Here is a 27,420-nt window from a genome sequence, read left to right on the forward strand (position 1 = left end):
TAAATAAAAAAGGATATCATTTTTGATTTTAAGTTCCAAAGTATATATTGCATACATAATAAGAGCATATTGTTAGATGAATTCTAAGTCGATGAAAAACAAGTATACCCTGCCGGAAGAATGGACTGAAAAAGTACTGAAATTGTACTGGCCTCCAGTACAATTTCAGTCCGTTTTTTCAATGTTTCGGTAGACATTTTTAAAGTCCTTCAACAATAGTTTCAAATGTAGGTTATGTTAACAAACCATTGTTAACTCAGGTTAAAATCCCCGTACAGGATCCTTAAAGGATCCTCTCGGGATCCTTTGCAGGTCCTGTGCAGGTTCCCGACCGGATCCCGTACCCGTCCTGCACAGGATCCCGACCGGATCCCGTGCAGGAAATTGGAACAGGGTTCCTGTGCAGGTTCCGATGCAGGAACCTTAGCTATCAAAGGTTCCTGTAAAAGTTCCTGTACAGGAACACTTGCAGGATCATGTACAGGAAACTTTTTAATTTTTTTTAATTTTTATATGTTAAGCAACATTTGACATACATAGACTTCATGTTTCAATATGTTAGGCTCGTATAACAATGTTGGACAGAAAAATGTATTGCGCATTCAAGAAACTCATAGAAAACTACTGCGCAGGAGTTAAAAATATAAATAAATTAATTGAGAAAACTGTGTAGGATCCTTTACGGGTTCCTTACAGGATCCTTTATACTTAAGTACCTGCAGTTTACAAAACTGTAAAGGTTCCTGTGCAGGAACCTTTACAAAGTTTCCTGTACATGATCCTGCAAGTGTTCCTGTACAGGAACTTTTACAGGAACCTTTGATAGCTAAGGTTCCTGCATCGGAACCTGCACAGGAACCTTGTCCCAATTTCCTGCACGGGATCCGGTCGGGATCCTGCACAGGACCTGCACAAGATCCCGAGAGGATCCTTTAAGGATCCTGTACGGGGATTTTAACCTGGGAACAGTCTAAAAGTGAAAATAAAAAAAGGTTAACAAAATTTTCAACGAAATTCCCGTTAAATTTTAAACTTATATTGCAACCCCTGCTTTAACAACACAGGCACACAAAAAAAAAGTGTCGTGGCCGAGACACTACAGATATTCCGATGTATTTTTGGCCGCTGAATCCGAATCTGATGTCCGAATGCTCAAATTGGTTCTTTTTTTGAGTTATACTCAAAAAACGACTCAAAACACGAATTTGAACCAAAAAAATTTAAAATTTTTTTTGTGACATAACAATAGCATATTTCCATGTATTTTTTCCCGCTGAATCCGGATTCGAAGTCAGAATTGACAGATATGCTCAAAATTTTGAACTAAACTCAAAAAACGACTCAAAAAACCGAATTAAAATGACGAAAATGAAAAATTTCTTCTGTGACACTGCAAAAGTATATTCCTATGTATTTTTTCACGCTGAATCCGAATTCGAAGTCAAAATTGACAGATTTTCTCAAAATTTTGAGATAAACTCAAAAAACCACTCAAAAAAAGACTCAAAAAACCGAATTAAGATGAAAAAATTTTTTATGACACTACACTACTATATTCCCATGTACTTTTTCCCGCTGAATCGGAATTCGCAGTCAGAATTGATAGATTTGATCAAAATTTTGAGATAAGCTCAAAGAATTGATAAAAAAGCGATTTAAAATAAAGAAATGGAAATTTTTTGCTGTGACACTACATTACAGTATTTCCATATATTTTTACACTCGGATCTCGCATTTAAAGTCAGAATTATTCAAATGGCTCAAAATTTTGAGACACACAAGAAAATCTGTTAAGTTACAAAAATTATAGTCAAGAAACTCTACTTTTCTTGCTAGTACACTACATTAGTATACTCTGATGTTTTTACATATGCTTCTAAATTCAAAGTTAAAATTATTAAATTGGCTCAAAATTTTAAGTTGAATCCAAAAATGCTCAAAATTTAATTTAATGCAAAAGAGTTCATTTTTTGGTATTGGGTAGTGTATTCTCATGAATTTTATATACGCTGAATACAAATTCGAAGATAGAATTATCAGATTGACACAAAATTTTTTATGACTCAAACCCTGGTTACAGGTACAAGTGAAATAAATTTTCGTCCAATATATCACAAGCTAAGACAGAGTTGTTTGAGTGAGGTAACTCTAGATTTGTACTGAATACCAAAACCCTCCATTATTATAACATAAGGTTTCGACAAAAATTCCCTTTTACATGCATGTTTTTGAGCACATTTAATAAAACCCAAAATTTTGAGCCACTTTGAAAATTCTGACTTCGGAATCACAGTGAAAAAATACATGGGAATACACTAGTGTAGTGTCATAGCAAAAAATTTCCATTTCTTTATTTTAAATCGCTTTTTTTATCAATTCTTTGAGTTTATCTCAAAATTTTGAGCAAATCTGTCAATTCTGACTGCGAATTCCGATTCAGCGGGAAAAAGTACATGGGAATATAGTAGTGTAGTGTCATAAAAATTTTTTTTCATCTTAATTCGGTTTTTTGAGTCTTTTTTTGAGTTTATCTCAAAATTTTGAGCAAATCTGTCAATTTTGACTTTGAATTCGGATTCAGCGTGAAAAAATACATAGGAATATACTTTTGCAGTATCACAGAAGAAATTTTTCATTTTCGTCATTTTAATTCGGTTTCTTAAGTCGTTTTTTGAGTTTAGCTCAAAATTTTGAGCATATCTGTCAATTCTGACTTCGAATCCGGATTCAGCGGGAAAAAATACATGGAAATATGCTATTGTTATGTCACAAAAAAATTTTTAAATTTTTTTGGTTCAAATTCGTGTTTTGAGTCGTTTTTTGAGTATAACTAAAAAAAAAACCAATTTGAGCATTCGGACTTCAGATTTGGATTCAGCGGACAATAATACATGGGAATATACTACTGTAGTGTCTCGGCCATTCACTTTTTTTTTGTGTGCCTGTGCAATAGACCCGAAAGCCTATTGTTGTATGGGATTATAATTTTATGGCTTAAAAAGTTTACAATTTAAATAATTCAATTTTCAAAACAAAAAAATTTTAATCTGTGATGTTTCATGATTACAAATATCTAAAATTCAGTATAAGAAATTTTTAATTAAAAAAGTTATAAACTATCTACCAAACTCTAATTGTTACGTAAAAACGGATATTATATTTTTGAATTTAGGTTCACATGAATATTTAGCATACATAATAATTACTTGTAAAAAATCTGAGTTTATTAAAAACAAATATAATGTTGAAATATAAATAAAAAGTATTTTTAACATTAACAAAGAAATATTCGTCCTTCAACTTAATGACGGTCAGGCCATAAACATCACCTATAGCGACCTTTTTGCAGGTAATTTTTCCCAGTACAATTTCAGTGCTGAAACGCAGCAAATTTTCACTGAAATAGCACTGAGCTCTCAGTACTAATTCCCCAGTACAATTTCAGTCCATTCTTCCGGCAGGGTAATCTTTAAATAAATATGAATATAAACAAATAAAAATATTTCCCTTCATTTTTATGACGGTCAGTTGACCTTTTTCCAGGTAAAAAAGGGTGTCGACTTTGTATAAAAAACCTGACTAGGTTTGAAGCTTTCTGATTAAACATGACTCAAGCCTGACGTTCTGTGGCTGCAATCGTAACAAATGCAGCCTAAAGTCATCACAGATTCTGACTAAATTTCTGTCGTTTTGTGATTTTATTTTTAGTAGGGTACATAAGTGCGGATTTCACTTATTGATAGGGGAGAGTGAGGCAAAATGGGGTAGGCGGGTCAAATGGGGTACCTCTGTTTTTCCATGATAGCAGGTACTTTTAATTTTTTTTCCCTATATCATTCATGTTGATAAAAAACTGTTATTAAGGATTGTCACCGGCAATATAAGGAAATGAGAGAAAATTATAAAAATTTGACAGTTTAATCTTTATATTATTTTAAAAAAATATGATTTTTTTCATAATTTTTTACCACGTAGTTTTTTCTTAAAAAAATAAAATAAATTTGCAATTTAACATAGGCTCTTATGGGAGCTCAGATAAATCTTAGAAAAAAGTGTGAAGGAAATGAGAGAAAAATCTGTGGTTTTGTATATATGGATAGACAATGTCAAAAAGTTTAAACTGGAAGATTTTAGAAAAAGTTTACCACAGATTTAATGAATAAATAATTATTAAAGTTTTAGTTTTCAGAACAGTAATAATTGTATAAGTATCAAACACAAAAACACATAAAAATGTGGCAACATCGCAACAACACACAACCTCAAAAAAATACAAATTTGATCTGTACATTTGAAACACAGGTTTACAAATTAAAAACTTTTTTTTGCCAATCGAACAAAACAATTTTTTTTCGAATAGTAGGTGTTTTTTGAGTAAGAAAATCATAGTTTTAATTTTTTTCCCTCGTGCAGTTTTTCTGTAGCTTCAAATTTTGCATTTTCGAGGTGCGACGCCACTTAAACTTACCTGTAGGAAAATTAGCTTGTCAAAATATAATAAATGAGGTATCATTAGAAAGGTTATTAAATTACCTTTCGATCCATAGGTCACAGAATAAAATTCAACAAAAATTGAGAGAGTTACAGTCGATTAAAGATGAAATTTCATGACAATTTTGATGATTTTTAGACATTTGAGTAACTTCTACTATTTTTTTCTACATCAAACAGGAAAGAATGTTTAGGTTTTAATTTTTTTATTGATAGACTATATCATTACACAAATTTTGAGCCCTTGTGGACCTCGATTGGATTAAAAATGACAATTCTACACTAAATTTAGTGAACGAAACTACATTCTTCATTTTTAGTATCCCTTAAACATTTGCAGCAAAAATTAAAGTAATAAAATTTAGTTAAGCTCTAAAGTTACTAAAATCACTAATAAACGATTTCTGAAATCGTAGATTTCGAATCCAATGTTAGTTTTCTAAATTTCAAAATGGCGGATCCAATATGGCGGACAAGTTTTTAAAAATCGATTAAATTCGTCTTAAATTCGTTACTCGGGGGTTTTCGGGGTCGCTGATTACGAATCTGATGTCAGATTTTAAAAATTAAAAATGGCGGGTCCAATAGGTGCGAATTCGATGGATTTTAAAAAACTCGTTCACCATTATGAATCCATCCTTTTCAATTTTCGAAATCCGACATCAGATTCGTAATCAGCGACCCCGAAAACCCCCGAGTAACGAATTTAAGACGAATTTAATCGATTTTTAAAAACTTGTCCGCCATATTGGATCCGCCATTTTGAAATTTAGAAAACTAACATTGGTTTCGAAATCTACAATTTCAGAAATCCTTTATTAGTGATTTTAGTAACTTTAGAGCTTAACTAAATTTTATTACTTCAATTTTTGCTGCAAATGTTTAAGGGATACTAAAAATGAAGAATGTAGTTTCGTTCACTAAATTTAGTGTAGAATTGTCATTTTTAATCCAATCGAGGTCCACAAGGGCTCAAAATTTGTGTAATGATATAGTCTATCAATAAAAAAATTAAAACCTAAACATTCTTTCCTGTTTGATGTAGAAAAAAAATAGTAGAAGTTACTCAAATGTCTAAAAATCATCAAAATTGTCATGAAATTTCATCTTTAATCGACTGTAACTCTCTCAATTTTTGTTGAATTTTATTCTGTGACCTATGGATCGAAAGGTAATTTAATAACCTTTCTAATGATATCTCATTTATTATATTTTGACAAGCTAATTTTCCTACAGGTAAGTTTAAGTGGCGTCGCACCTCGAAAATGCAAAATTTGAAGCTACAGAAAAACTGCACGAGGGAAAAAAATTAAAACTATGATTTTCTTACTCAAAAAACACCTACTATTCGAAAAAAAATTGTTTTGTTCGATTGACAATTTCACTGTAAACCAGTGAAATTAATAATATTCCTTAAGGACGCTGCACGGTGGGAAATATTTTAAAGTACGCATAGGCGTAGCGAGCGATTTCTCCTCAACTTCCACTCTTTTCCCCTCTTTTCGTCCCTCTTGGTGAAATTTTTTGACTTTGATAATTAATTAAAAAAAATCCAGATTGAAAATGAAAAAAAGGGCGATTTAGGGAAAAATAATATTTAATAGAGAATATTCAACAAGTTTTCTTATGACGATTAGATGTTTCTATGGGCGTGAATATCAATCCGCGTTTTCCAAAACATAGCAAACTGACAGCTCAATATGGGAGGTTAGCAATGGCCGACTATATCAGGTTGCACCGTTTGCGTAGTACAGTAGAAATGAACGTAAGGAACAAAAATATTAAATGTCAATTATACTCTCATTGTTTACTATTACATTTATTATTTGTTTATTTATTTATTATTGTTATTATATCTATTATTATTTATTATTTTACTTACTTTTTTAAAATATTATTATGGAAAAGTATTAAAACAATAAAGGAAAATTTTTTATGAAAAAATTATTAAACAAATAAAATTTCTAAACAAAAAAAAAGTAAATAATAAAAAATTATGAAATGTATAATTTTAAAAATTTTTTATTGTTATTTTATTATTGATATTTTTAAGTATATGAAAAATCTAATTTAAATATTCCACAAAATTAGTTTTAAAGTAATTTTTTATAAGGAATTCAACGGTCATAAAATAAAAGCGGACAGAAAATATTTTGACCCTTTTTCAATTATCATTTTTCTTAAAAATTGGTGGATTTCGAAACACACGCGTAATTTGGTAGAAAATATGTTTTTAAATCCATGAAAAGAATTCCAAATGAAATCGATGATTTTCATAATTACCTATAGAAGTATTGTTTTGAAAAAAATCTTTGTTTTTAAACTGAAAATTCTAAAAATAATATTGTTATTCAATTTTTCTATATGGAAAATTATTTGTTTACTTATTTAATTTCTGATCAAAATTTAATCTTAATTTTTCTGTATTTCTATTTTTCATCAATAAAAATTATGATATGAAATTATTTAGAAAAATAAATGTCAAAAAATGCCCTTTTTTAATAAAAAAAAAGCTGCAATGTATTGAAAAAAGACGAAAATTTAATAATCTACTTCAAAAATTGTTAGAAAAAAATTGCAAACATCAACGTCGTTTTCTCAAGACAAAAATGGTTTTCATAATTGGAAATAAATTCTGAGTACCTCCGTGTTTCAGAAAAAGGACTTTTTTCATAAAAAAGATCCAATTTTATGACAAAAATTATGTTTAATAATATTTTCATAAAAAATTTACATTACTTTGTTTTATACTTTTCCATTATAATATTTCTAAAAAGTAAGAATAATAATAAATAATAATAGATAAATAAACAAATAAATATAATTATTTATATAATATTAAATAATAAAAGTAATGACTTATTATTTTTGTTGATCATCTACGTCCCTACATTACCATAGCGTAAATACTTTCAACACGAAAATGGTGCAACCTGTTATGGTCGGCAAAGGCCTACATCGAGCTGTTGCTTTGTTTTGTAAAACGCGGATTCATATTTTCGCTCCTAGAAACATCTAATCGTCACAAGTAAGTTTGAATTATATTCTCTATTAAATATTATTTTTCCTTAAATCGCCCTTTTTATCATTATCTGTCTGAATTTTTCAAAATTAATTATCAAAGTCGAAAACTTCCCCTCTTTTGGTGTAATTTTTTTCTTTGATAATTAATTTTTAAAAATTCAGACAGAAAATGAAAAAAAGGGCGATTTAGGGAAAAATAATATTTAATAGAGAATATAAAACAAATTTTCTTATGACGATTAGATGTTTCTATGGGCGTAAATATCAATCCGCGTTTTACGAAACATATCAAACTGATAGCTCTATATGTAGGGAGAAGTTGGACATGGCCGACCATAACAGGTTGCTCCGTTTGCGTGGTACAGTAGGAATGAACGTGAGGAACAAAAATATTAAATGTCAATTACTCTTATTGTTTACTATTATATTTATTATTTGTTTATTTATTTATTATTGTTATTATATCTATTATTATTTATTATTATACTTACTTTTTAAAAATATTATTATGGAAAATTATTAAAACAATAAAGGGAAATTTTTTATGAAAAAATTATTAAACAAATAAAATTACTAAACAAAAAAAAGTAAATAATAAAAAATTATGAAATGTATAATTTTTTAAATTATATTAGTTATAAAAATTTTTTTAAACAAAATTATTTCAAATACCAAGATTAACTTTTTTTATAGACAATTTGAAAATTAATACACTGGGAATAATATTGACACATTCAGAAAAAATAAATTTTAATGGATAATTTTTTTTTTATTATTTATCAACTATAGTTTATTTCTAAAAAAATTATACATTTCATAATTTTTTATTATTTACTCTTTTTTGTTTAGAAATTTTATTTGTTTAATAATTTTTTCATAAAAAATTTTCCTTTTATTGTTTTAATAATTTTCCATAATAATATTTTTAAAAAGTAAGTATAATAGTAAATAATAATAGATATAATAACAATAATAAATAAATAAAAAATAATAAATATAATAGTAAACAATAACAGGGTTCCTACAGAATCTGGAAATCATGGAAATGGTATGGAATTTTTAAAAGGCTTCTGGAAATCAGGGAAATAATGGAAAAGGCCTGGAACTTTTAAAAGTTTCTAAATTTTTTCTGTTTTCCATTTTTTCTCTTGAATAGAAATTCAAATAATAACAAAGCTAAATGGCATAAAAGAGAAGAAAAAATATTGAATTTTAAAAAATTCGATTTTTCGGATTTTTGATAATTTTCTATAATTTTAGATTTTTTACCAAAGAGTCGAGACTATTAAATAAGTAAAGTATTTTCCAAGAGCCCAAAAATAATGAAGCTAAATCCCATAAAAGAGAGGAAAAAATGTTGAATTTTAAGAAATTCGGATTTTTGAATTTTTGATAATTTTCGATAATTTTAGATTTTTTACCAAAGAGTCGAGACTATTTAATAAGTAAATTATTTTCCAAGAGCCCAAAAATAATGAAGCTAAATTTTTGATAATTTTCGATTTTTTACCAAAGGGTCGAGACTATTTAATAAGTAGGGTAAAGTGCGGATAGATGCCCCCCACCCAATTCGAAAATTACATCTAAATTCAACAAATATTAATATTTTTAATTGACTATTTGATTTTTACACACTATTACTATTTATTATTAACATATGTAAGGACCAAATACCTACAATAAATAATAAATTAATCAGAACGAAAATACAAAAGGTCTGTATTTAGCCATATATCCCACCTGGGTGGGTAAGACGCCCCCTGCGGTAAGTTATTATCATTTATTAGAACTATTATTATAAAAAATGGAAAACGTCGATCTAATATGTTTCTCTGATTAAATTGAAACAATTAAATAATTGAAAATATTTTCTTACATATTAAATATCCTCGATTTTTGTAATGAGGAATTTTGTCCAGCAGTTTGAAAATTTTTGGACATTTTCAGCAATCTGAAATTTTTACATTATTATAACTATTAACCCCGGGGTGCCAGCGAGCTGGTACTTTACAGTAAAATTGTTATGGCCAATAGGTATAAAAAAAACTAATAATCCATAAATATAGTTTCTTTCATATTGGAGATCTGAGAAAGGGGGCATCTATCCGCACTTGTCCCTAAAGTATTTTCCAAGAGCCCAAAAATAATGAAGCTGAATCCCATAAAAGAGAGGAAAAAATGTTGAATTTTAAAAAATTCGGTTTTTTGAATTTTTGATAATTTTAGATTTTTTACCAAAGATTCAAGACTATTTAATAAGTAAAGTGTTCTCAAAGAGCCCAAAAATAATGAAGCTAAATACTATCAAAGAGAAAAAAAACTGTTGAATTTTAAAAAAATTGGTTTTTTGAATTTTTGATAAATTTTGATAATTTTAGAATTTTTACCAAAGGCTGGAGACCATTAAATAAGTAAAGTGTTTTTAAAGAGCCTAAAAATATTGAAATTAGATTTAAAATTCTATTGGAATTTCGTAAAAATTTGACCTCGAAATCATGGAAAAGGTATGGAATTTTAAATTCGGATTTCTGTAGGAATCCTGAATAAGAGTAATTGACATTTAATATTTTTGTTCATCACGTTCATTCCTACTGTACTACGCAAACGGTGCAACCTGATATAGTCGGCCATGACTATAGTCATGGCCGTATAGTCTCCACCCTTTGGTAAAAAATCTAAAATTATAGAAAATTATCAAAAATTCAAAAATAAACATAAAACATGAAAATATAATAGCTTTTTTGTCGATATTTTACATTCGAAAGTTTCATTTACATAATGAAATGCAATTGTTAATAATACTTAAATGAGATCTTTCATAAGAATTTGTTTTTTAATAACAGGCTCATAATTTTGAGAAGTTAAATTGACACCTTCTTTCTCCTTATTATTTTTTAAAAAACTATCAATAACTTTTTATCAGCCATCTAATTTTTAAAAATGAAACGTAAACATTTTTTAGTAATTTACTAATAACAACTATCAAAATGGAAAAAATGGATTGTTTTAGTCATATAAATTTTTTTAATTTTAGAATCCACATAGCCATAATTTTGTACAATAATAAATTATGAGCAATTTAATTCCAATAAAAAAAATTATAATTTTTTTTCTAGATAGATCTTAAATCTTTATAAATGATTTTTTTATTATTGAACAACCGACTTAAAACACTTTATTATTGAAAATACAATTAATATTTTTAAATTTGACATAAAGTTTGTAAACATAATATAATAAATAATCACGTTAAACAAATATTATTTTGGATTTTTAATCAAACAATTTATATAACCAAAAGAATTAAGTTTTCATTCTTAATTGATTTTTTCTATACTTGATGGAACTTTTATAAAGTCATAAAAGGTATTACTATTAAATTATATAGTTAAAAAATTTAGTTTTGAATTTTTTTAAGAAGCTTAAAGAATAATAAAATTAGATACGAAAAATTCGAAACGTTAAAAAGTTGTAATTTAATAAACATCCACTATTAGTAATTATTATAATATATTATAATCACGCGTCCAATAATAAATTTAATTCACTTGGCGGGTTTTTTGAAATCTACGAAATTCACCAAAAAAACTAAAATTCTTGAATTCTGTAAATTTTTTTTACCTTTTTTGGAAAAAAGTAGCATTTAGTAACTTTTTGACAAAATAAGTAGCAAAAAGTAGGCTTGACCAAAAAAAGTGGAAAAGTGTGTCACTTCGAAGCCTGGCTTCATTATTTTTGGGCTCTTGGAAAAAACTTTACTTATTTAATAGTCTCGACTCTTTGGTAAAAAATCTAAAATTATCGAAAATTATCAAAAATTCAAAAATCCGAATTTCTTAAAATTCAACATTTTTTCCTCTCTTTTATGGGATTTAGCTTCATTATTTTTGGGCTCTTGGAAAATACTTTACTTATTTAATAGTCTCGACTCTTTGGTAAAAAATCTAAAATTATAGAAAATTATCAAAAATCCGAAAAATCGAATTTTTTAAAATTCAATATTTTTTCTTCTCTTTTATGCCATTTAGCTTTGTTATTATTTGAATTTCTATTCAAGAGAAAAAATGGAAAATAGAAAAAATTTAGAAACTTTTAAAAGTTCCAGGCCTTTTCCATTATTTCCCTGATTTCCAGAAGCCTTTTAAAAATTCCATACCATTTCCATGATTTCCAGATTCTGTAGGAACCCTGTTATTGTTTACTATTATATTTATTATTTTTTATTTATTTATTATTGTTATTATATCTATTATTATTTATTATTATACTTACTTTTTAAAAATATTATTATGGAAAATTATTAAAACAATAAAAGGAAAATTTTTTATGAAAAAATTATTAAACAAATAAAATTTCTAAACAAAAAAGAGTAAATAATAAAAAATTATGAAATGTATAATTTTTTTTAGAAATAAACTATAGTTGATAAATAATAAAAAAAAATTATCCATTAAAATTTATTTTTTCTGAATGTGTCAATATTATTCCCAGTGTATTAATTTTCAAATTGTCTATAAAAAAAGTTAATCTTGGTATTTGAAATAATTTTGTTTAAAAAAATTTGTATAACTAATATAATTTAAAAAATTATACATTTCATAATTTTTTATTATTTACTTTTTTTGTTTAGTAATTTTATTTGTTTAATAATTTTTTCATAAAAAATTTCCCTTTATTGTTTTAATAATTTTCCATAATAATATTTTTAAAAAGTAAGTATAATAATAAATAATAATAGATATAATAACAATAATAAATAAATAAACAAATAATAAATATAATAGTAAACAATAAGAGTAATTGACATTTAATATTTTTGTTCCTCACGTTCATTCCTACTGTACCACGCAAACGGAGCAACCTGTTATGGTCGGCCATGTCCAACTTCTCATATAGAGCTATCAGTTTGATATGTTTCGTAAAACGCGGATTGATATTTGAGGCATTATTCCTGAACTGCCCCAAAAATAAAAAAAAGTTCTTGGATTTCCTTTATACTTTGGAAATATGTTAGCCTAGTAGGTACAAGTTACTACACCAATTTACAGGTCCAACCCCCCACCCCAATCAAAAGGGTGGGGGGTTGAAATTTCAGCTTCAACTCGAACATGCATTCTTTAAACATTTGTAGTTTCTACTTAAATTATTCAATTAAAAAAAGTAAGTAGTGTTTTAGAAAGGTTTTTTTGTGTACTTTTAAAATATTTTATTTTTATAATAAAAAAAAAATTTTTTTTTGCAAAAATTTTTTAAAATAAATAGTTTTTTGCAATTTTGTGCAAGTTCGGTAGTTTTTATTTTCTTTTTAATAATCTCAAATGAAAGCTTGGGAATTCCCCTAAAAGAAGATATAAGTCTGAAAATGGGCCGAAACAATTTGCCAAAGATATAGTGTAATAAGTAAAATTTGTCCGTCCGCTCGCGCACTCCAGCGCGATGAACAGTGGGATTTTTTTTCAACTTACTATTGAAAATTGTCTAGAAACTACAAATTTTATCGGATGTTGATGTTCTTGATTTAAAACTACTGAGAGATCCATCAAAGTCGATTTTTGAATTTTTAATTGTTTATTTTTTTCTTGTTACTCAAAAATTTGACAAATTACAATATTTTTAGAAAAAATCATGTTAGTTTTTTTATTTTTCCATTACACATGATCGAAATCAATTTAAATTAATCTAGTATGACCACCGGACAATTGATAAAGCATAATACAATTTATTTAAATTGTTGCAAACAATGTTAATTAACAAATAGATTACTTCGGACCTTCTTCATAAAAAAAATTGGTTTTTTTGCAGACAAGTTTAAATTTATATCTAATTTAGTAAAAAACTATTTTACAGTTAAAAATTATCATTAATATTAACAATTATATAAACAATAATCAACTTCCTTTTGTATTTGTAAACATTTTCGTCATTTTTTAAACTTTAAATATTTATATCATATGTACATTCTTTCAAAAACTTAAAAAATTTATTAGCTCAAACAATTACATTTGTTATAAACAAACTTTTCATTTTTAAACAAATAAGTAGCTTTTTTCATCAAACAAAATTTTTTCCTTTTTTTATATTTACTATCATAAAAAAGAACTCCTTAATGAAATGGGAATACTATAAATTATTCATTTAATTCTAACGAACATTATAAGTTAAGAAATATTTATATTTTTAATAAAGTAAACCATTATTCAGTTAAAACAGTTTGCATTTAAATGCATATAAATAAATAAATTTTTTCTGTGAAAAAAGAACAAAGTTAAATATTTGTTAACTTATAATATTTATTAAAATTAAATGAATAATTTATAGTATTCCCATTTCATTAAGGAGTTCTTTTTTATGATAGTAAATATAAAAAAAATCGGGCAAGTGCGAGTTGCACTCGCATTAAGATCGAGGGTTCCGTACACCAAAATAAAACTCATTTTTTATAAAAAAAAATATATATAAGAAATATAATTGATTAATATTAACATATATAAACCTATTGAGCTGAAATTCGGTACACATATGTATTTTTATTACATATAGATTAAAAAAAACTATAACTATAATCCACATTAATATTAACATATGTAAACATATTGAGCTGAAATTCTGTACACATATGTATTTTTATTACATATAGATTAAAAACAACTATAACTATAATCCACATTGGATTCTTATGTTTTATTTACAAATAACAAAAAATATATATTTTACCTGATTAGAGATAATATTTAAAATAATATATTGGATATAAACTAACAAAAGCTACTTATATTATTAATTATAATAAATTTTTTATTTATTGGTATTTTGCCAATTTCATTGAAATTTATTTTAATTTAAAAATTTTTTAATATTTTATTTTTAAAAATCATTACTTTCTTCAATGATATTGTTTCCAAGATGCACCACGTGGAGGTAACCAATCATGCATCTCAAAAAATATATAAATTTATATATCAACTGTACTTGCTCCAAAAACAATTAACCATGACCACATAAAAAAATATTTAAGGTATAACATTCTCATGACTAAATAGCAATTTCATTAAATTAAAATATTTATTACAATTATTAATTTTTATTGTAGCCTTGATTACGATCGAACTTATCATTAGCTCAACCACAGCTCTCTAAATATTGTTGTCTAAATATATACTCATAAATTTGTTTATCATCCACTAATCAAAGTCGAACCTTCCGATGGCTTAACCGCAATTGCATATTAAAATATATAATACAATTATTAATTTTTTGTAATGTACCCTTGACCACGGTCGAACTTATCGTTAGCTCAACCATGACTCTCTAAATATTGTTATCTAAATGTATACTCATAAATTTGTTTATCATCTACTAATCACAGTCGAACCTTCCGATGGCTCAACCGCAATTGCATATTAAAATATATAATACAATTATTAATTTTTTGTAATGTACCCTTGACCACGGTCGAACTTATCGTTAGCTCAACCATGACTCTCTAAATATTGTTATCTAAATGTATACTCATAAATTTGTTTATCATCTACTAATCACAGTCGAACCTTCCGATGGCTCAACCGCAATTGCATATTAAAATATATAATACAATTATTAATTTTTTGTAATGTACCCTTGACCACGGTCGAACTTATCGTTAGCTCAACCATGACTCTCTAAATATTGTTATCTAAATGTATACTCATAAATTTGTTTATCATCTACTAATCACAGTCGAACCTTCCGATGGCTCAACCGCAATTGCATATTAAAATATATAATACAATTATTAATTGTTTGTAATGTACCCTTGACCACGGTCGAACTTATCGTTAGCTCAACCATGACTCTCTAAATATTGTTATCTAAATGTATACTCATAAATTTGTTTATCATCTACTAATCACAGTCGAACCTTCCGATGGCTCAACCGCAATTGCATATTAAAATATATAATACAATTATTAATTTTTTGTAATGTACCCTTGACCACGGTCGAACTTATCATTAGCTCAACCATGACTCTCTAAATATTGTTATCTAAATGTATACTCATAAATTTGATTATCATCCATGGATAACAGTTAAACCAACCAACGGTTAACAAAAACTGTTGATGGCTCAAGTACAGTTTCCTTAGAATAATGATTTAAAAGACAAACAAATGTTGCCTGAGTAAAAAGCACAATTTGTCCAATTTTTTATCGTATGTGTTTGTATTTTATCGATAATGTGGGTAAATTTACTATTCTATATTTTTACATTTTTTTTTAATTTGTAGATGTATTACAGTCATGAATATCGAAAATGATACAAAAATTTTTTTAAATATATATTTTTTGTTGTGTGAGCACGGCACGAAATAAACATTTATTTGGTTTGCATTATTCGAATATATAATTGCTTGTGATGACTAAAAAATGTATCTATTGTACCCACATCAATGAATTCTACGTTAGAGAATACATTATCTATTTCAGTAAACTGCCTTGTTGTTGACACATTATTGATTCTCTTTTTCAATCCATAATTTTGAAAATACTTTACTAATTTATTTTCACGAGATTTATTAAAATAAATATTAAAATCACCCATTATAATAGTTGGGGCTACTAATCTCTTTGTTTTTATATTTCCAAAAAGTGCATTATCAATACATTCGATTGCTGTATCTAATGAACACTTAGGAGATTTATATATTGAGAGTAATCGAATTCCGTATAACATCATTTCCGTACATTCACAATGTCCATTTTTATTTTCAAATTTACAGTACCGTTTAAAATTTTCTATTTTAATTACACTTTTTAAAATTTCTTTTAAAAATACTATCGAACCCCATCCAGGATTTGAATTTTTTTCAGATGGTCCGTTAATTCTGATCATTTCTGAAAATCCATTTAAATGAAAATTATGTAATTCACAGCTCCAAGTTTCTACAAAGAAAAGAACATGAGAAGCTTTTATAATTGGATCTGAATCTATATCATCGACGTGCTTGCACAAAGACTGCACATTATGAAATATTATTTGAATTATGTCGTTAGGAACATTTCTCAAGAATCTGTAACATGGTACTAGAGGACTACTAGATTCAAGTCTATTCATTTCCACAATAACTGGATTGTCATTTTGAGGTGGAGAAGGTGCTTGAAATTTACCATTTTTTATAACAATAAATAATCCTGAAGCTGTTCTCGCTCTTGAACATGCTACGTACAGCATAGATCTACGAACATTTTGATTAACATGAACTACAACTTTATCCATGGTAGCACCTTGACTTTTATGAATAGTTATTCCTTCTGCAGCAACCATAGGAAATTGAGTTCTTTGTACAATCAAATTAGATGATTTCCATCTTTTTATAGTGTACGTAGCTGATTCAATTGGCGTCCATTTCATTTTTATAAAATTATTTTTATGACCTTGATTTGAATATTCAAATTTGTTTCTAGTACATTTTCCTATATTTTCATCACCGAAATCCATCCATAATCTTAGTGGACGTCTCTCACCTGTGATTTTATGTTTACCAAAATCTATAGCTTTTAATATACCACTAGTACCGTTAACTACCCCATCTGAAGTATCAATATTTACAGTTATCATAAATCTTGCTCCAATTTTAATACTAAGAGACTTTGGCAACCCATAAGTTTGCATTCTAGATAGATCTTTTACTGACTTCAAAGCCTTGCGTTTTGCTTGAAAGTTAGGTGCCCCTGAAACTATATCTATGGCATTAATTTTTGCTCCATCTGTATTCATTTTAGATAAAATTTTATTATTAAAATCGTCTACTTCTTTATTACTTGCGAATAAATGAATAGCACCTTCTGCCTCAGGGGGAAGCAAATTAATAGTAAAACATCTATTCTGTATAAGGTTAATATCAGTAGAAGACATCGTTCCTGAAGCCATATTGTTTAAAGCTGTAGCAAAACTTAAATCATCTTTCTGGCGCATTATTTGTGTCATATGAAATAACTTAAATTGCTCCCAAAGTGGATTACCAGCTATTACCGCCATTGGATTTGCTCTGGTATTGGGTTGAAAAACCCAATTATCACCAACTGGTGGTAATTGTTGAAAATCCCCTACTGCAATTATTGATATCCCAGCAAATGGTTCATTAGTATGAAATATTTGTTGTAATCTCCGATTAATTTGATATAATGTTTTGCTTCCCAACATAGATATTTCATCTAAAATAATAAGATTTACAGATTTTAATTTACAAGCAAGAGTATTGGACGTAGAAGGTGATAATTCTGGCATAGTATATCCACATTGAGATATAGGAAGACCAAATATACTATGTACTGTTTGTCCTCCAATTCCAAAAGCAGCCTTTCCTGTATATGCTGATAAAATTATTTTAAGTTCATCAGGATCTGAACCAGGTATTCGATTGAAATAATATACCATGAGATGTTGAAAAAGTGTTTTTATTAGCAAACTTTTACCTACACCAGCGCCACCGTTTACAAATAAATATAATGGTGGAGAGTTTACTGTTTTATTTTGAAAATAATTAGCAACATGTAAAATGAAATCTCTTTGATCAGAATTAAGAATTCTTATCAAACTGTTAACATTTTCTTGATTAATTACTGGTGGCTGAGCCGTAACAATGTTTGCATCGGTTTCACTAGATTCAAGCAAAACGTCAGAAAATTGTAATTCGTGATCAACATCGCCATCTTCGTTTTCGTATTCAAATCCGTCTAATGGTCGATTGTTACTATTAATATTTTCTTCATCTTCTTCTTCAGCTGATTGTTTGGCTGTAGCATCTCTGACCGAATTTAAAAATATTTCAAATTCCTCAGCATCTCCAAGCTTGTTAAATTGTCTGCTTTCTTTACTTATAACATCTTTAAAACTGTAATAGCGATCTTTAATATTAATTTCATTATTTAATAGCTCCAGTTCTTCATTACGCCATGGAACGTATAACATCAATTGTTCTCTATAAAAGTTTTCTGGATCAGTTTCTTTATTGTATCGTCGAAATCGTATAACTCTTGGATTTTTTCGGTAACGTACATATCCATCATTATTTAAAAGTTTAATCCAAGAACTTTTATGTACATTCTCTTCAATATTGTCTATATTAGCTTCATCATAGTTTTCATTATTTTCATTTTTTATATTATTTTTTTTATCCTTAATTGTTTTCGCGTACATATAATAAGCAGCAAAATAAGCTAAACACATAACATCAAATCTATCGTCCACTGGTCGGTTTGCGTAATGATCTATTAAATTTTTTTCGAATATATCAGTAGAAAAAGAATCCAATTTTTCTAAATATTTACGTCCTTTTAATATATGTACACGTTGTGAAGGGTGAGAAGTATTAATAAATATTTCTGTTTCACTGCTTCGTGACAACGGTAAGCCGGCCAAACAATATACAGCCTCTTGGGCAGAAATTTCTGACGAATTTAAAAAAGCATTAGAAACAACTCTTAATACTTCCTTCACTCCTTTATTGCCTTGTTTAGCCTCATCAACAGCAGACCGTAATAATTTCGACATTCCTCTATCTGCTTTATTAATATAGTCCACAATATATATTGAACACGCGAAAGGATCTAAAATAAACTGTATGTCCATGTTTGATTGCTGTAACTCTAAAATTTTTTTTGAATATGGATTTAAATATATATCAATTGGAGAACGTTTAAGTATAATTTTAGGACGTTTTAATGTAGCACGTACTGCTAGAATATAATCGTTTAATTGTAATTGTGTATAAGCCAGATATTCCTCAAAAGTACATATGCTAGGAGGAATATCCTCAAGTTGTTTTATAAGAGTTTTCCCTAATCTTTTATATTTGATTATATCATTATCATCATCAAGTTCTAACAGTAACCGTGTTTTATCCATTGGAAAGAACGGAATTCCAAATCTACATTTCCTATTAAAATTTTTACGACAAGTATGTGTATGCACGTGCTGTTGTAAATTAGAAAGTGTAGTTATAATTTCATCACTACTGCATGAGATTATTTTATCAACAAATAGAGTCACCGCATTTACAGAAGTTGCATCACCAGGTTTAAATATTGGAGCATCTTTTAACCACAACATTATATGTGCGTGTGGAGAACCTCTATGTTGAAATTCTATTCTATAATAAAAATGTTCAATTTTGTACTCTCCGAAAGGACCTACAGGACTATTCCATGTTTTTCTTAATTCTTTTAAACGACATTCAAAAAATGTTACACAAGTAAAAGGATCAGATTGTATAAGACGAACTTTCGTTTCATATGACAAATCGTCCGCTTCATTTAATGTTACATCTATACCATCTACAATTTTCATTAATTGCTTTATTAAATGAGGCCATTTAGTTTCTGCTGCTGACAAAGTTACAAATAAAGATGGAACACCAAATTGCCTAACCATTCCTAAAACTTTCTTTTTTTCACCCTCCCAATGAGCTGGAGAATTCCTAATACCTTTAAGAACTTTATAACCATCATCATGTTGAATTAAACTTTCTATATAGTTATCGTCCAATAAATTGCTTGCAAAAATTGGCACACCTTTTAAAGATTTTTTTCTTAAACAGGTGCTAATATTACTTGTAATTTGTGACATTTGTTGTTTTTTTAAAGCTGTAAAAAGATAATCGATACGCATTGCACGACGGTCAAATCTTGATATTTCTGACTTTATGATTTCTGAATGACTTAGTTTTACAGAAAAGTTTCGTTTATTACCTCTATGAATTTTAATGAAAGCAAGTTCTTCTAAATTTTGATCATTAAGAAGATAAATTGGTCTTTTTCCTTCACCAGGAGCCATAGTAATAACTACATCCTGTTCCTTATCAAGAAGTGTTTCCACATTTGATGGATTAATTGGCATTTCTTCAAATTCAATATTTTCTTTACAAGTACATTCAACTTGTGTTAATATGGAACTTTCTTCATTATTTTCTTCACATTGCCAACTATCATCAAAAATTATTTCAAGTTCTCGAAAAAGTTCTGTATTAGTTAAATATTTAGCAGCTGCTCTCACCTTTTCTGGACAAATTACTTCTTTACGACCATGTTTGTAACACATTTTTCTTTTCAGTTCTATTGTTATAACATTATGATCGCTAACATTTCTTGGCAGTGCATTAACCATTGTATCAACATCAACTGGGACATTTATAACTGTACCCGTTAAACCGTGCTGAAATCCAATACCTTGACCCTTACGCACTATTTTTAAAAATATATGACGTGGAGAAACTAATCTTTCTTCCAACGGAGTTAATACACTCAATACTTCAGGGATATTGGGAAACATCAATCCATTGCATAATGCCAATCGCGGAATATCACCTACACATATCGTGTTATAACAAGTATAACAGAAATCCCCATTATCTAAATTTGTTAAATAAAAAATATTATTGATATTTTCTTTTGAAATTCCAATTTTATTTAAAAGATTTGTTTTATTTAATTCCTTCAAAGAACTCTTTCGCCATAAACGACCACAGCAATGACAAACGTTTGTTTGACCATTATTTATCCCATCAAAAAAAAGCATACTAACTTCATTCCAATTATTCAATGACATTTGTTTTTTATTTCTTCTCATTTCATACTCATGTTTAAGTTTTTCAGGATTTTTTCTTGCACATCGACGAGATATTGTATTAATTATCTGTTCTTTTTCTTTTATTTCAATATTTTTGCGTCTAATACGGTGCCTTTCAATATCAACTTGTCTTCGACTATTTGATAAATCATTATTTATACATAGTGGCTTCTTTATCGAATTATTACCTTTCACTTTCCAATTATTTCCAATTCTCAATACTTTATTATTTTCATCAAGAACATCGATTTTACGTATAATTATATCTTTTCTAATATTAGTTGTCGCTTTTATTTTTTCTAAGAATATATTTGTTGAAGAGTTATGAAGGCTACTTCTAACTGTTTCATGTGTGTAAATTGATACTTTATTTTGCTCAAGATGTTCATCATTCAAACAAACATTATTTTGATAACAATCAGTAAGATCTACAGATTTTTGAATTGGGAAATGTGATAATATATTACTTGTAAGAATGTTATATAAATGTGGACGCATTGATTTTTCACAAAAGTGTAACTCACAAGGATCCTTTCCAAGCATAATAGATGTTGCAAACGCAATTGCAAAAACCCCACAATCTATACCATTACTTTGCCTCTGTACAAAAGGAAATACAATTTTTGGACAATGTGGAAAAAGAATAGAAAGATAGATATTCTGAAGTTCATTAAGATTATTATATAGACTGTCATAAATTCGCAATTTATGATTAACATAGTGAATACAACACCAATGTCCAACTTCATCATCATTCTTAGTGGCATTTTCACTATCACGATATATCAATTGCAAATGCTCCTGCGTAGATAAAATAGGTTTGATTTCTTTTTGAAGATCTGGTACTATTAATTGAAATATATTTACAGGCTTAAAATTTGAATTTTGTTCTAATATAGAGTGAAACTTATTTATACATTCATCATCCAGATAGAATTCACTATCTAATACACATAAAAAGCCAGAATTTTTAGATTTAGCCGTATCCTCATTTACTCTATTATTAATTTTTTTAACTATTAAAATTGGAAAATCTAATAAAATATCACTTGTAAGAATGGTATATAAATGTGAACGCATTGATTTTTCACAAAAGTGTAACTCAGAAGGAACATTTCCAAGCACAATAGATGTTGCAAACGCAATTGCAAAAACCCCACAATCTATACCATTACTTTGTCTCTGTACAAAAGGAAATACAATTTCTCTACAATCAGGAAAAAGAATAGAAAGATATATATTCTGAAATTCATTGAGATTATTATATAGACTGTCATAAATTCGCAATTTATTATTAACATAGTGAATACAACACCAATGTCCAACTTCATCCTCATTCTGAGTGTTATTTTCACTATCACGATATATTAATTGCAAATGCTCTTGTGTCGATAAAATAGGTTTGATTTCTTTGTGAAGATCTGGTACTATTAATTGAAATATATTTACAGGCTTAAATTTTGAATTTTGTTCTAATATAGAGTGAAACTTATTTATACATTCATCATCCAGATAGAATTCATTATCTAATACACATGAAAAATCAGACTTTTTATGCTTATCTATATCATCCATTACCCCCTCAGTATTATAAGGAAGCAGTAATTCTGTTTTATTAATTAATGAATTGTTTTTAGAAATAGGTGAAATAGAAATTTTCTCATTTCTAAAAGAACGTTTTATATTTTTATATCTTTCATTTTCATCTTCTCCATAATCGCATTTTCTTTTAAGATTATTTCCCGATTCAGATGTTCCAACTAATAAATTAGTTTTGAAACGATTCAGAAAATAATTTTTATCCAATTCCTTTTTTTGGAAGGGTAAATAATTTTCTGAAACAGATGTAATTTTAGCGGATTTATATATATTTGAGCTTGTAAAAATATTTTCAGAAACGATATTCCCTTTTTCAATTTCTTCTTTCACAAGTAAACGTTTTTTAATTCTAATTCGTTCTTTCTTCATTCTCTCATTCTCGCGTTTTTTTTCTAAATTATTTTTTTTCAAAAATTTTTTTGGGCGACCGCGAAAACAAGTTTTATAATTATTATTCTTTGTATTTAGTATTATATCTGTTTTCGAAAGAGTTGTAGTAATGGATAGAATATTTGTATCATTCGAGTTTTCTTTTCTTTTTTTAATCCTGTATCGTTCTTTCTTTACTTTCTCTTTGTCACGTTCTCTTTCTAACTTACTTTTTTTTAAAATTTTTTTTGGGCGACCGCGAAAATTAATTTTATTATCATTTTTTTTTTGCATTTGTTATTAAATTATTTTTCGAATGAGTTGTAGTTATATATAGAATTTTTGTATCATTCGAATTTTCTTTATTTTGTTTAATCCTATTTCGTTGTTTCTTTATTTTTTCTTTCTCCCGTTTTCTTTCTAATTTACTTTTTTTAAAAATGTTTTTTGGGCGACCGGGATAATGAATATTCTCATAATTTTTATTTCTATTCAATATCAAATTATTTTGCGAAAGAGGTGTAACCACAGATGTAATATTTATAGCATTTGACCTTCTCAAACGATTTTTAATAGTAAATCGTTGTTTCTTTTTTCTTTCATCATCATCTTTCATTTCTATTTTACGTTTTAAAGAATTAGTTGTTGGGCGGCTTCTAATATCACATTTTGGATGTTTATAAATGTCGTTTTCATTCATTTTTCTGATTTCTGTACAAAAAAAATATACTATTCAAACTTTTATTTTTTTCAACATAACAGTTAATTATTTTATTAAATAAAAATTAACGAGCAATATTGAAAATATTATCAAAATTACTATATTTTCATACAGAATTTTTGAAAATATTCCACACTGTATATTTTTATGGAATTTTCAATAACTTTTAAAAAACTGCCAAACTGTTACCAACTCCAATTGAAGTTGGTAAGAGTTTCTTATAATTTTTATTATTTCCTTATCCCTTTACCTAATCATGCTATCGTTATCATCCGTTTGGACGCCTGGTGGGGACTATATAAAGTACATTTAAAAACAATAGAGTGGGGATAAGTCACCATAGGCAAAGGGTTATTATTATATTTTTTAAATTTTTAATTCTTTCTCTAATTATTTTACACAGAAAATAATTGTTACTTGACAAAAATTTTTAAATTTAAAATAATCCATAGTTAGAGTCAATTTGGATAAACCCGGTTACGAAAAAGTGAGGGATCCGAAAATCTTTATACATTTTTTATACATTTTTTAATTAATTAATTATTTGCAAATATTAATAAAATGAGTTTACAAATTTATAATTAATATTCAATAATTAATTTTATATATTATATAACTATAATTTTTTTCTTTTACAGAAATGACTGACTCTGATGATGAGGATATATTAGCTGCTTTTTTAGAATGGGAAAACAAGAATAATAATAAAATCAATAAATAGAAAACAAAATAAATAAATAACTTTATGTAAAATTTTTTCAAAATCAAGTTTAACAATTTTCTAATTTTTTTAAAATAATAAAATAAAATAAAATAATATTAAATTTTTATTATATAAATCAATAAAAAAATTATTATGCTAAAAAATATCAAAATTCAAAAACAATATAAATTTCTTATAATTTTAATTTATTTTTATTTAATATTTAATTCATAATTAAAATGCTGTCAAGTTGTCTCTAATAATTATTAGTCAAATAAATAATTTTACAATTTTAAAATTGTAATTTTTAATCTTTGTGAAATAAATAAAATAAATCACTATATTTTTAATTATTCTTTAATATAATTATAATAGTTTAATAATTAAAATAAAATTTTTAAATTATAAATTTATAAAATTATATTTTTTTAACAATTTTTTAATTTTATTATTGATTTTCTAACGTTTAATAACAATAAATAAAATAAATAAAATAATTAAAATAAATAAAATAAATAAAGTAAATAAAATAAATAAAATAAATAAAATAAATAAAATAAATAAAATAAATAAAATAAATAAAATAAATAAAATAAATAAAATAAATAAAATAAATAAAATAAATAAAATAAATAAAATAACATTAACAAAAAAAAATTTAAAGAATTGAAATATTAAAAATATTTATTTTTTATTTAATTAATATTCATTTTCGTAAAATGAGATATAATTGAATAATAATACATTTAAACTAAAATCTTTGAAAACATGAAGAATATGGTGAATGCTCTGTGCATCTTGTGTTTTGTGAATATTGAAAATTTGGCGAATATTGAGTGTGTGTATGACAAGTTGGTGGTTGTGTGCATGCTCTTTGTTGTGCGTAATTTATTTTTGGTATGTATTGTTGACATGAATTTCGTGATTGGAATTGTCCAGGAGGTCTAAATTTTTTTGTATAATATGGCAAGTTTGTGTATCTTTGATTATTTATTCTCGATCTTCCTGAATATCTTATTTTTTGCTCTTCATAAAGTTCTTTGTTTTTTTCTATCAATCTTCTATTTTCCCACTGCAAACGTGAAATTTCTCTGAAATTTAATAATAAAAAATATAAATTAATTATATTAATTTAGCTGTCTGCTATCAAAAGTCCTTGCACAAGATATTAATTTGCCTTTAAAACATTTAGACATTTACTGAACGTGAGGCAACGAAAATCACGTATGATCTATATTTTCATGAAAATATAGAACAATATAAATTTCTTATAATTTTAATTTATTTTTATTTAATATTTAATTCATAATTAAAATGCTGTCAAATTGTCTCTAATAATTATTAGTCAAATAAATAATTTTACAATTTTAAAATTGTATTAAATAAAATATTATAATAAAAAAATTATTTTTTTAAAATTAATTTTCTAAAAATATATAATTTTCATTGAATTTATAAATCCAGAAACACAAAAAATTAAATTTAACATATACATACTTATCATTTTCTTTCATCTTCTGTCTCCTTCTGAAATTTCGTTCTGTATTCTTTCCTTCATTAATTTCTGTTTTCTTCTCGTCTTCTTTATGTGTATTCTCTTGCCTTTCATCCTTCTTTTCACATAATCTTCTAATTTCCCATTCCAAACGTTCAATATCTCTGAAATTAAATAATAATAAATTATTAAATGTAATTTAGCTATCGGCTACAAAAAGAGCTTGCGCAAGTTATTCATTAGCCTCTTAAACAACCAGACACTTGCTGAACTTGTGGCCAACGAAAATTACATGTGATCTCTTTTGGCCGCCGGCGCAGAGGTTAAATATTATTAAATCTCATTAAACATATAAAAATCATTATATTAAATATAAAAATAAATTAATTTTTATTATTAAAATATTATTTTTTAATTATCATTAATTAATAATTTTACATGTACAAAATAATAATATAAATAAAAATAATAAAAATAAATTATTAAAAAAATTTTTTATTAAAATAAATTTCCTAAATATTTATAATTTTGATTACATTATTTATACATAAAGAAATACCAAAAATTAAATTTATTATATTTATACCTATCTTTTTCTTGCATCTCTTGCCTCATTCTCAAATTCCTTTCCGAATTTTCTTCTTCGTCAATTTCACATTTCTTCTTGCCTTCTTCATTTCTATTCTCCTTTTTTCATCCTTCTTTCCACCTAGTCTTCAAATTTCCCATTGCAAACGTTCAATATCTCTGAAATTAAATAATAATAAATTAATTATATTTAATTTAGCTATCAACTACCAAAAGAGCTTGCGCAAGATATTCATTGGCCCCTTAAACAGCCAGGCACTTGCTAAACTTGGGGCCAACGAAAGTCATGTGTGATCTCTTTTTGCCGCCGGCGCAGAGGTTAAATATTATTCATTAAATCTCATTTAACATATAAAAATCATTATATTAAATATAAAAATAAATTAATTTTTATTATTAAATTATTATTTTTTAATTATCATTAATTAATATATGTATAAAATATATGTATAAAACAATAATATAAATAAAAATAATAAAAATAAATTCTTAAAAAAATTTTTTATTAAAATAAATTTCCTAAATATTTATAATTTTGATTATATTATTATATTATTATTATATTATTTTTTATTCACATAAAGAAACACCAAAAATTAAATTTAATATATTCATACCTATCTTTTTCTTTCATCTCTTGCCTCATTCTCAAATTCCTTTCCAAATTTTCTTCTTCGTCAATTACACTTTTCTTCTTGCCTTCTTCATTTCTATTCTTTTTTTTTTCATTATTCTTTTCACATAATTCCTGTCTTCCATCACGATTTTCTTCTATTTCTTCTTTATTTTCACATAATTTCTCCTTTGTCTCGCGTTTTTCTGGATCCT

At 26.5% G+C, this 27,420-nt stretch overlaps 1 protein-coding gene across 1 annotated transcript; it reads right to left on the minus strand.

Annotated features, from left to right (window-relative positions):
* Positions 1-251: 251 nt before the first annotated feature.
* LOC122505072 lies at positions 252-27,420 on the minus strand. The gene is made up of 10 exons (XM_043616492.1): positions 27,210-27,420; positions 26,591-26,751; positions 26,007-26,168; positions 25,278-25,600; positions 21,642-21,962; positions 21,306-21,545; positions 17,016-20,855; positions 16,335-16,802; positions 717-907; positions 252-488 (listed from the first exon to the last, which is right to left on the minus strand). Exons 2-10 carry the CDS (start codon positions 26,617-26,619, stop codon positions 252-254), a joined length of 5,811 nt encoding a protein of 1,936 aa, XP_043472427.1. The 5' UTR covers positions 26,620-26,751; positions 27,210-27,420.

This window comes from Leptopilina heterotoma, unplaced genomic scaffold (genome assembly GCF_015476425.1).
Source record: "Leptopilina heterotoma isolate Lh14 unplaced genomic scaffold, ASM1547642v1 Lhet_34, whole genome shotgun sequence".
Lineage (NCBI taxonomy): Eukaryota > Metazoa > Arthropoda > Insecta > Hymenoptera > Figitidae > Leptopilina > Leptopilina heterotoma.

Coding starts and splice junctions, on each gene's coding strand:
- LOC122505072 (XM_043616492.1), bottom strand. CDS start 26,619: ATGAGGCAAGAGATGCAAGAAAAAGATAG. Junction 21,963..25,277: donor GCATTCACCATATTCTTCAT/GTTTTCAAAGAT, acceptor TTCAATTAATAG/TACCAGATCTTCAAAAAGAA. Junction 21,546..21,641: donor TATGCTTGGAAAGGATCCTT/GTGAGTTACACT, acceptor AAAAATCTGTAG/ATCTTACTGATTGTTATCAA.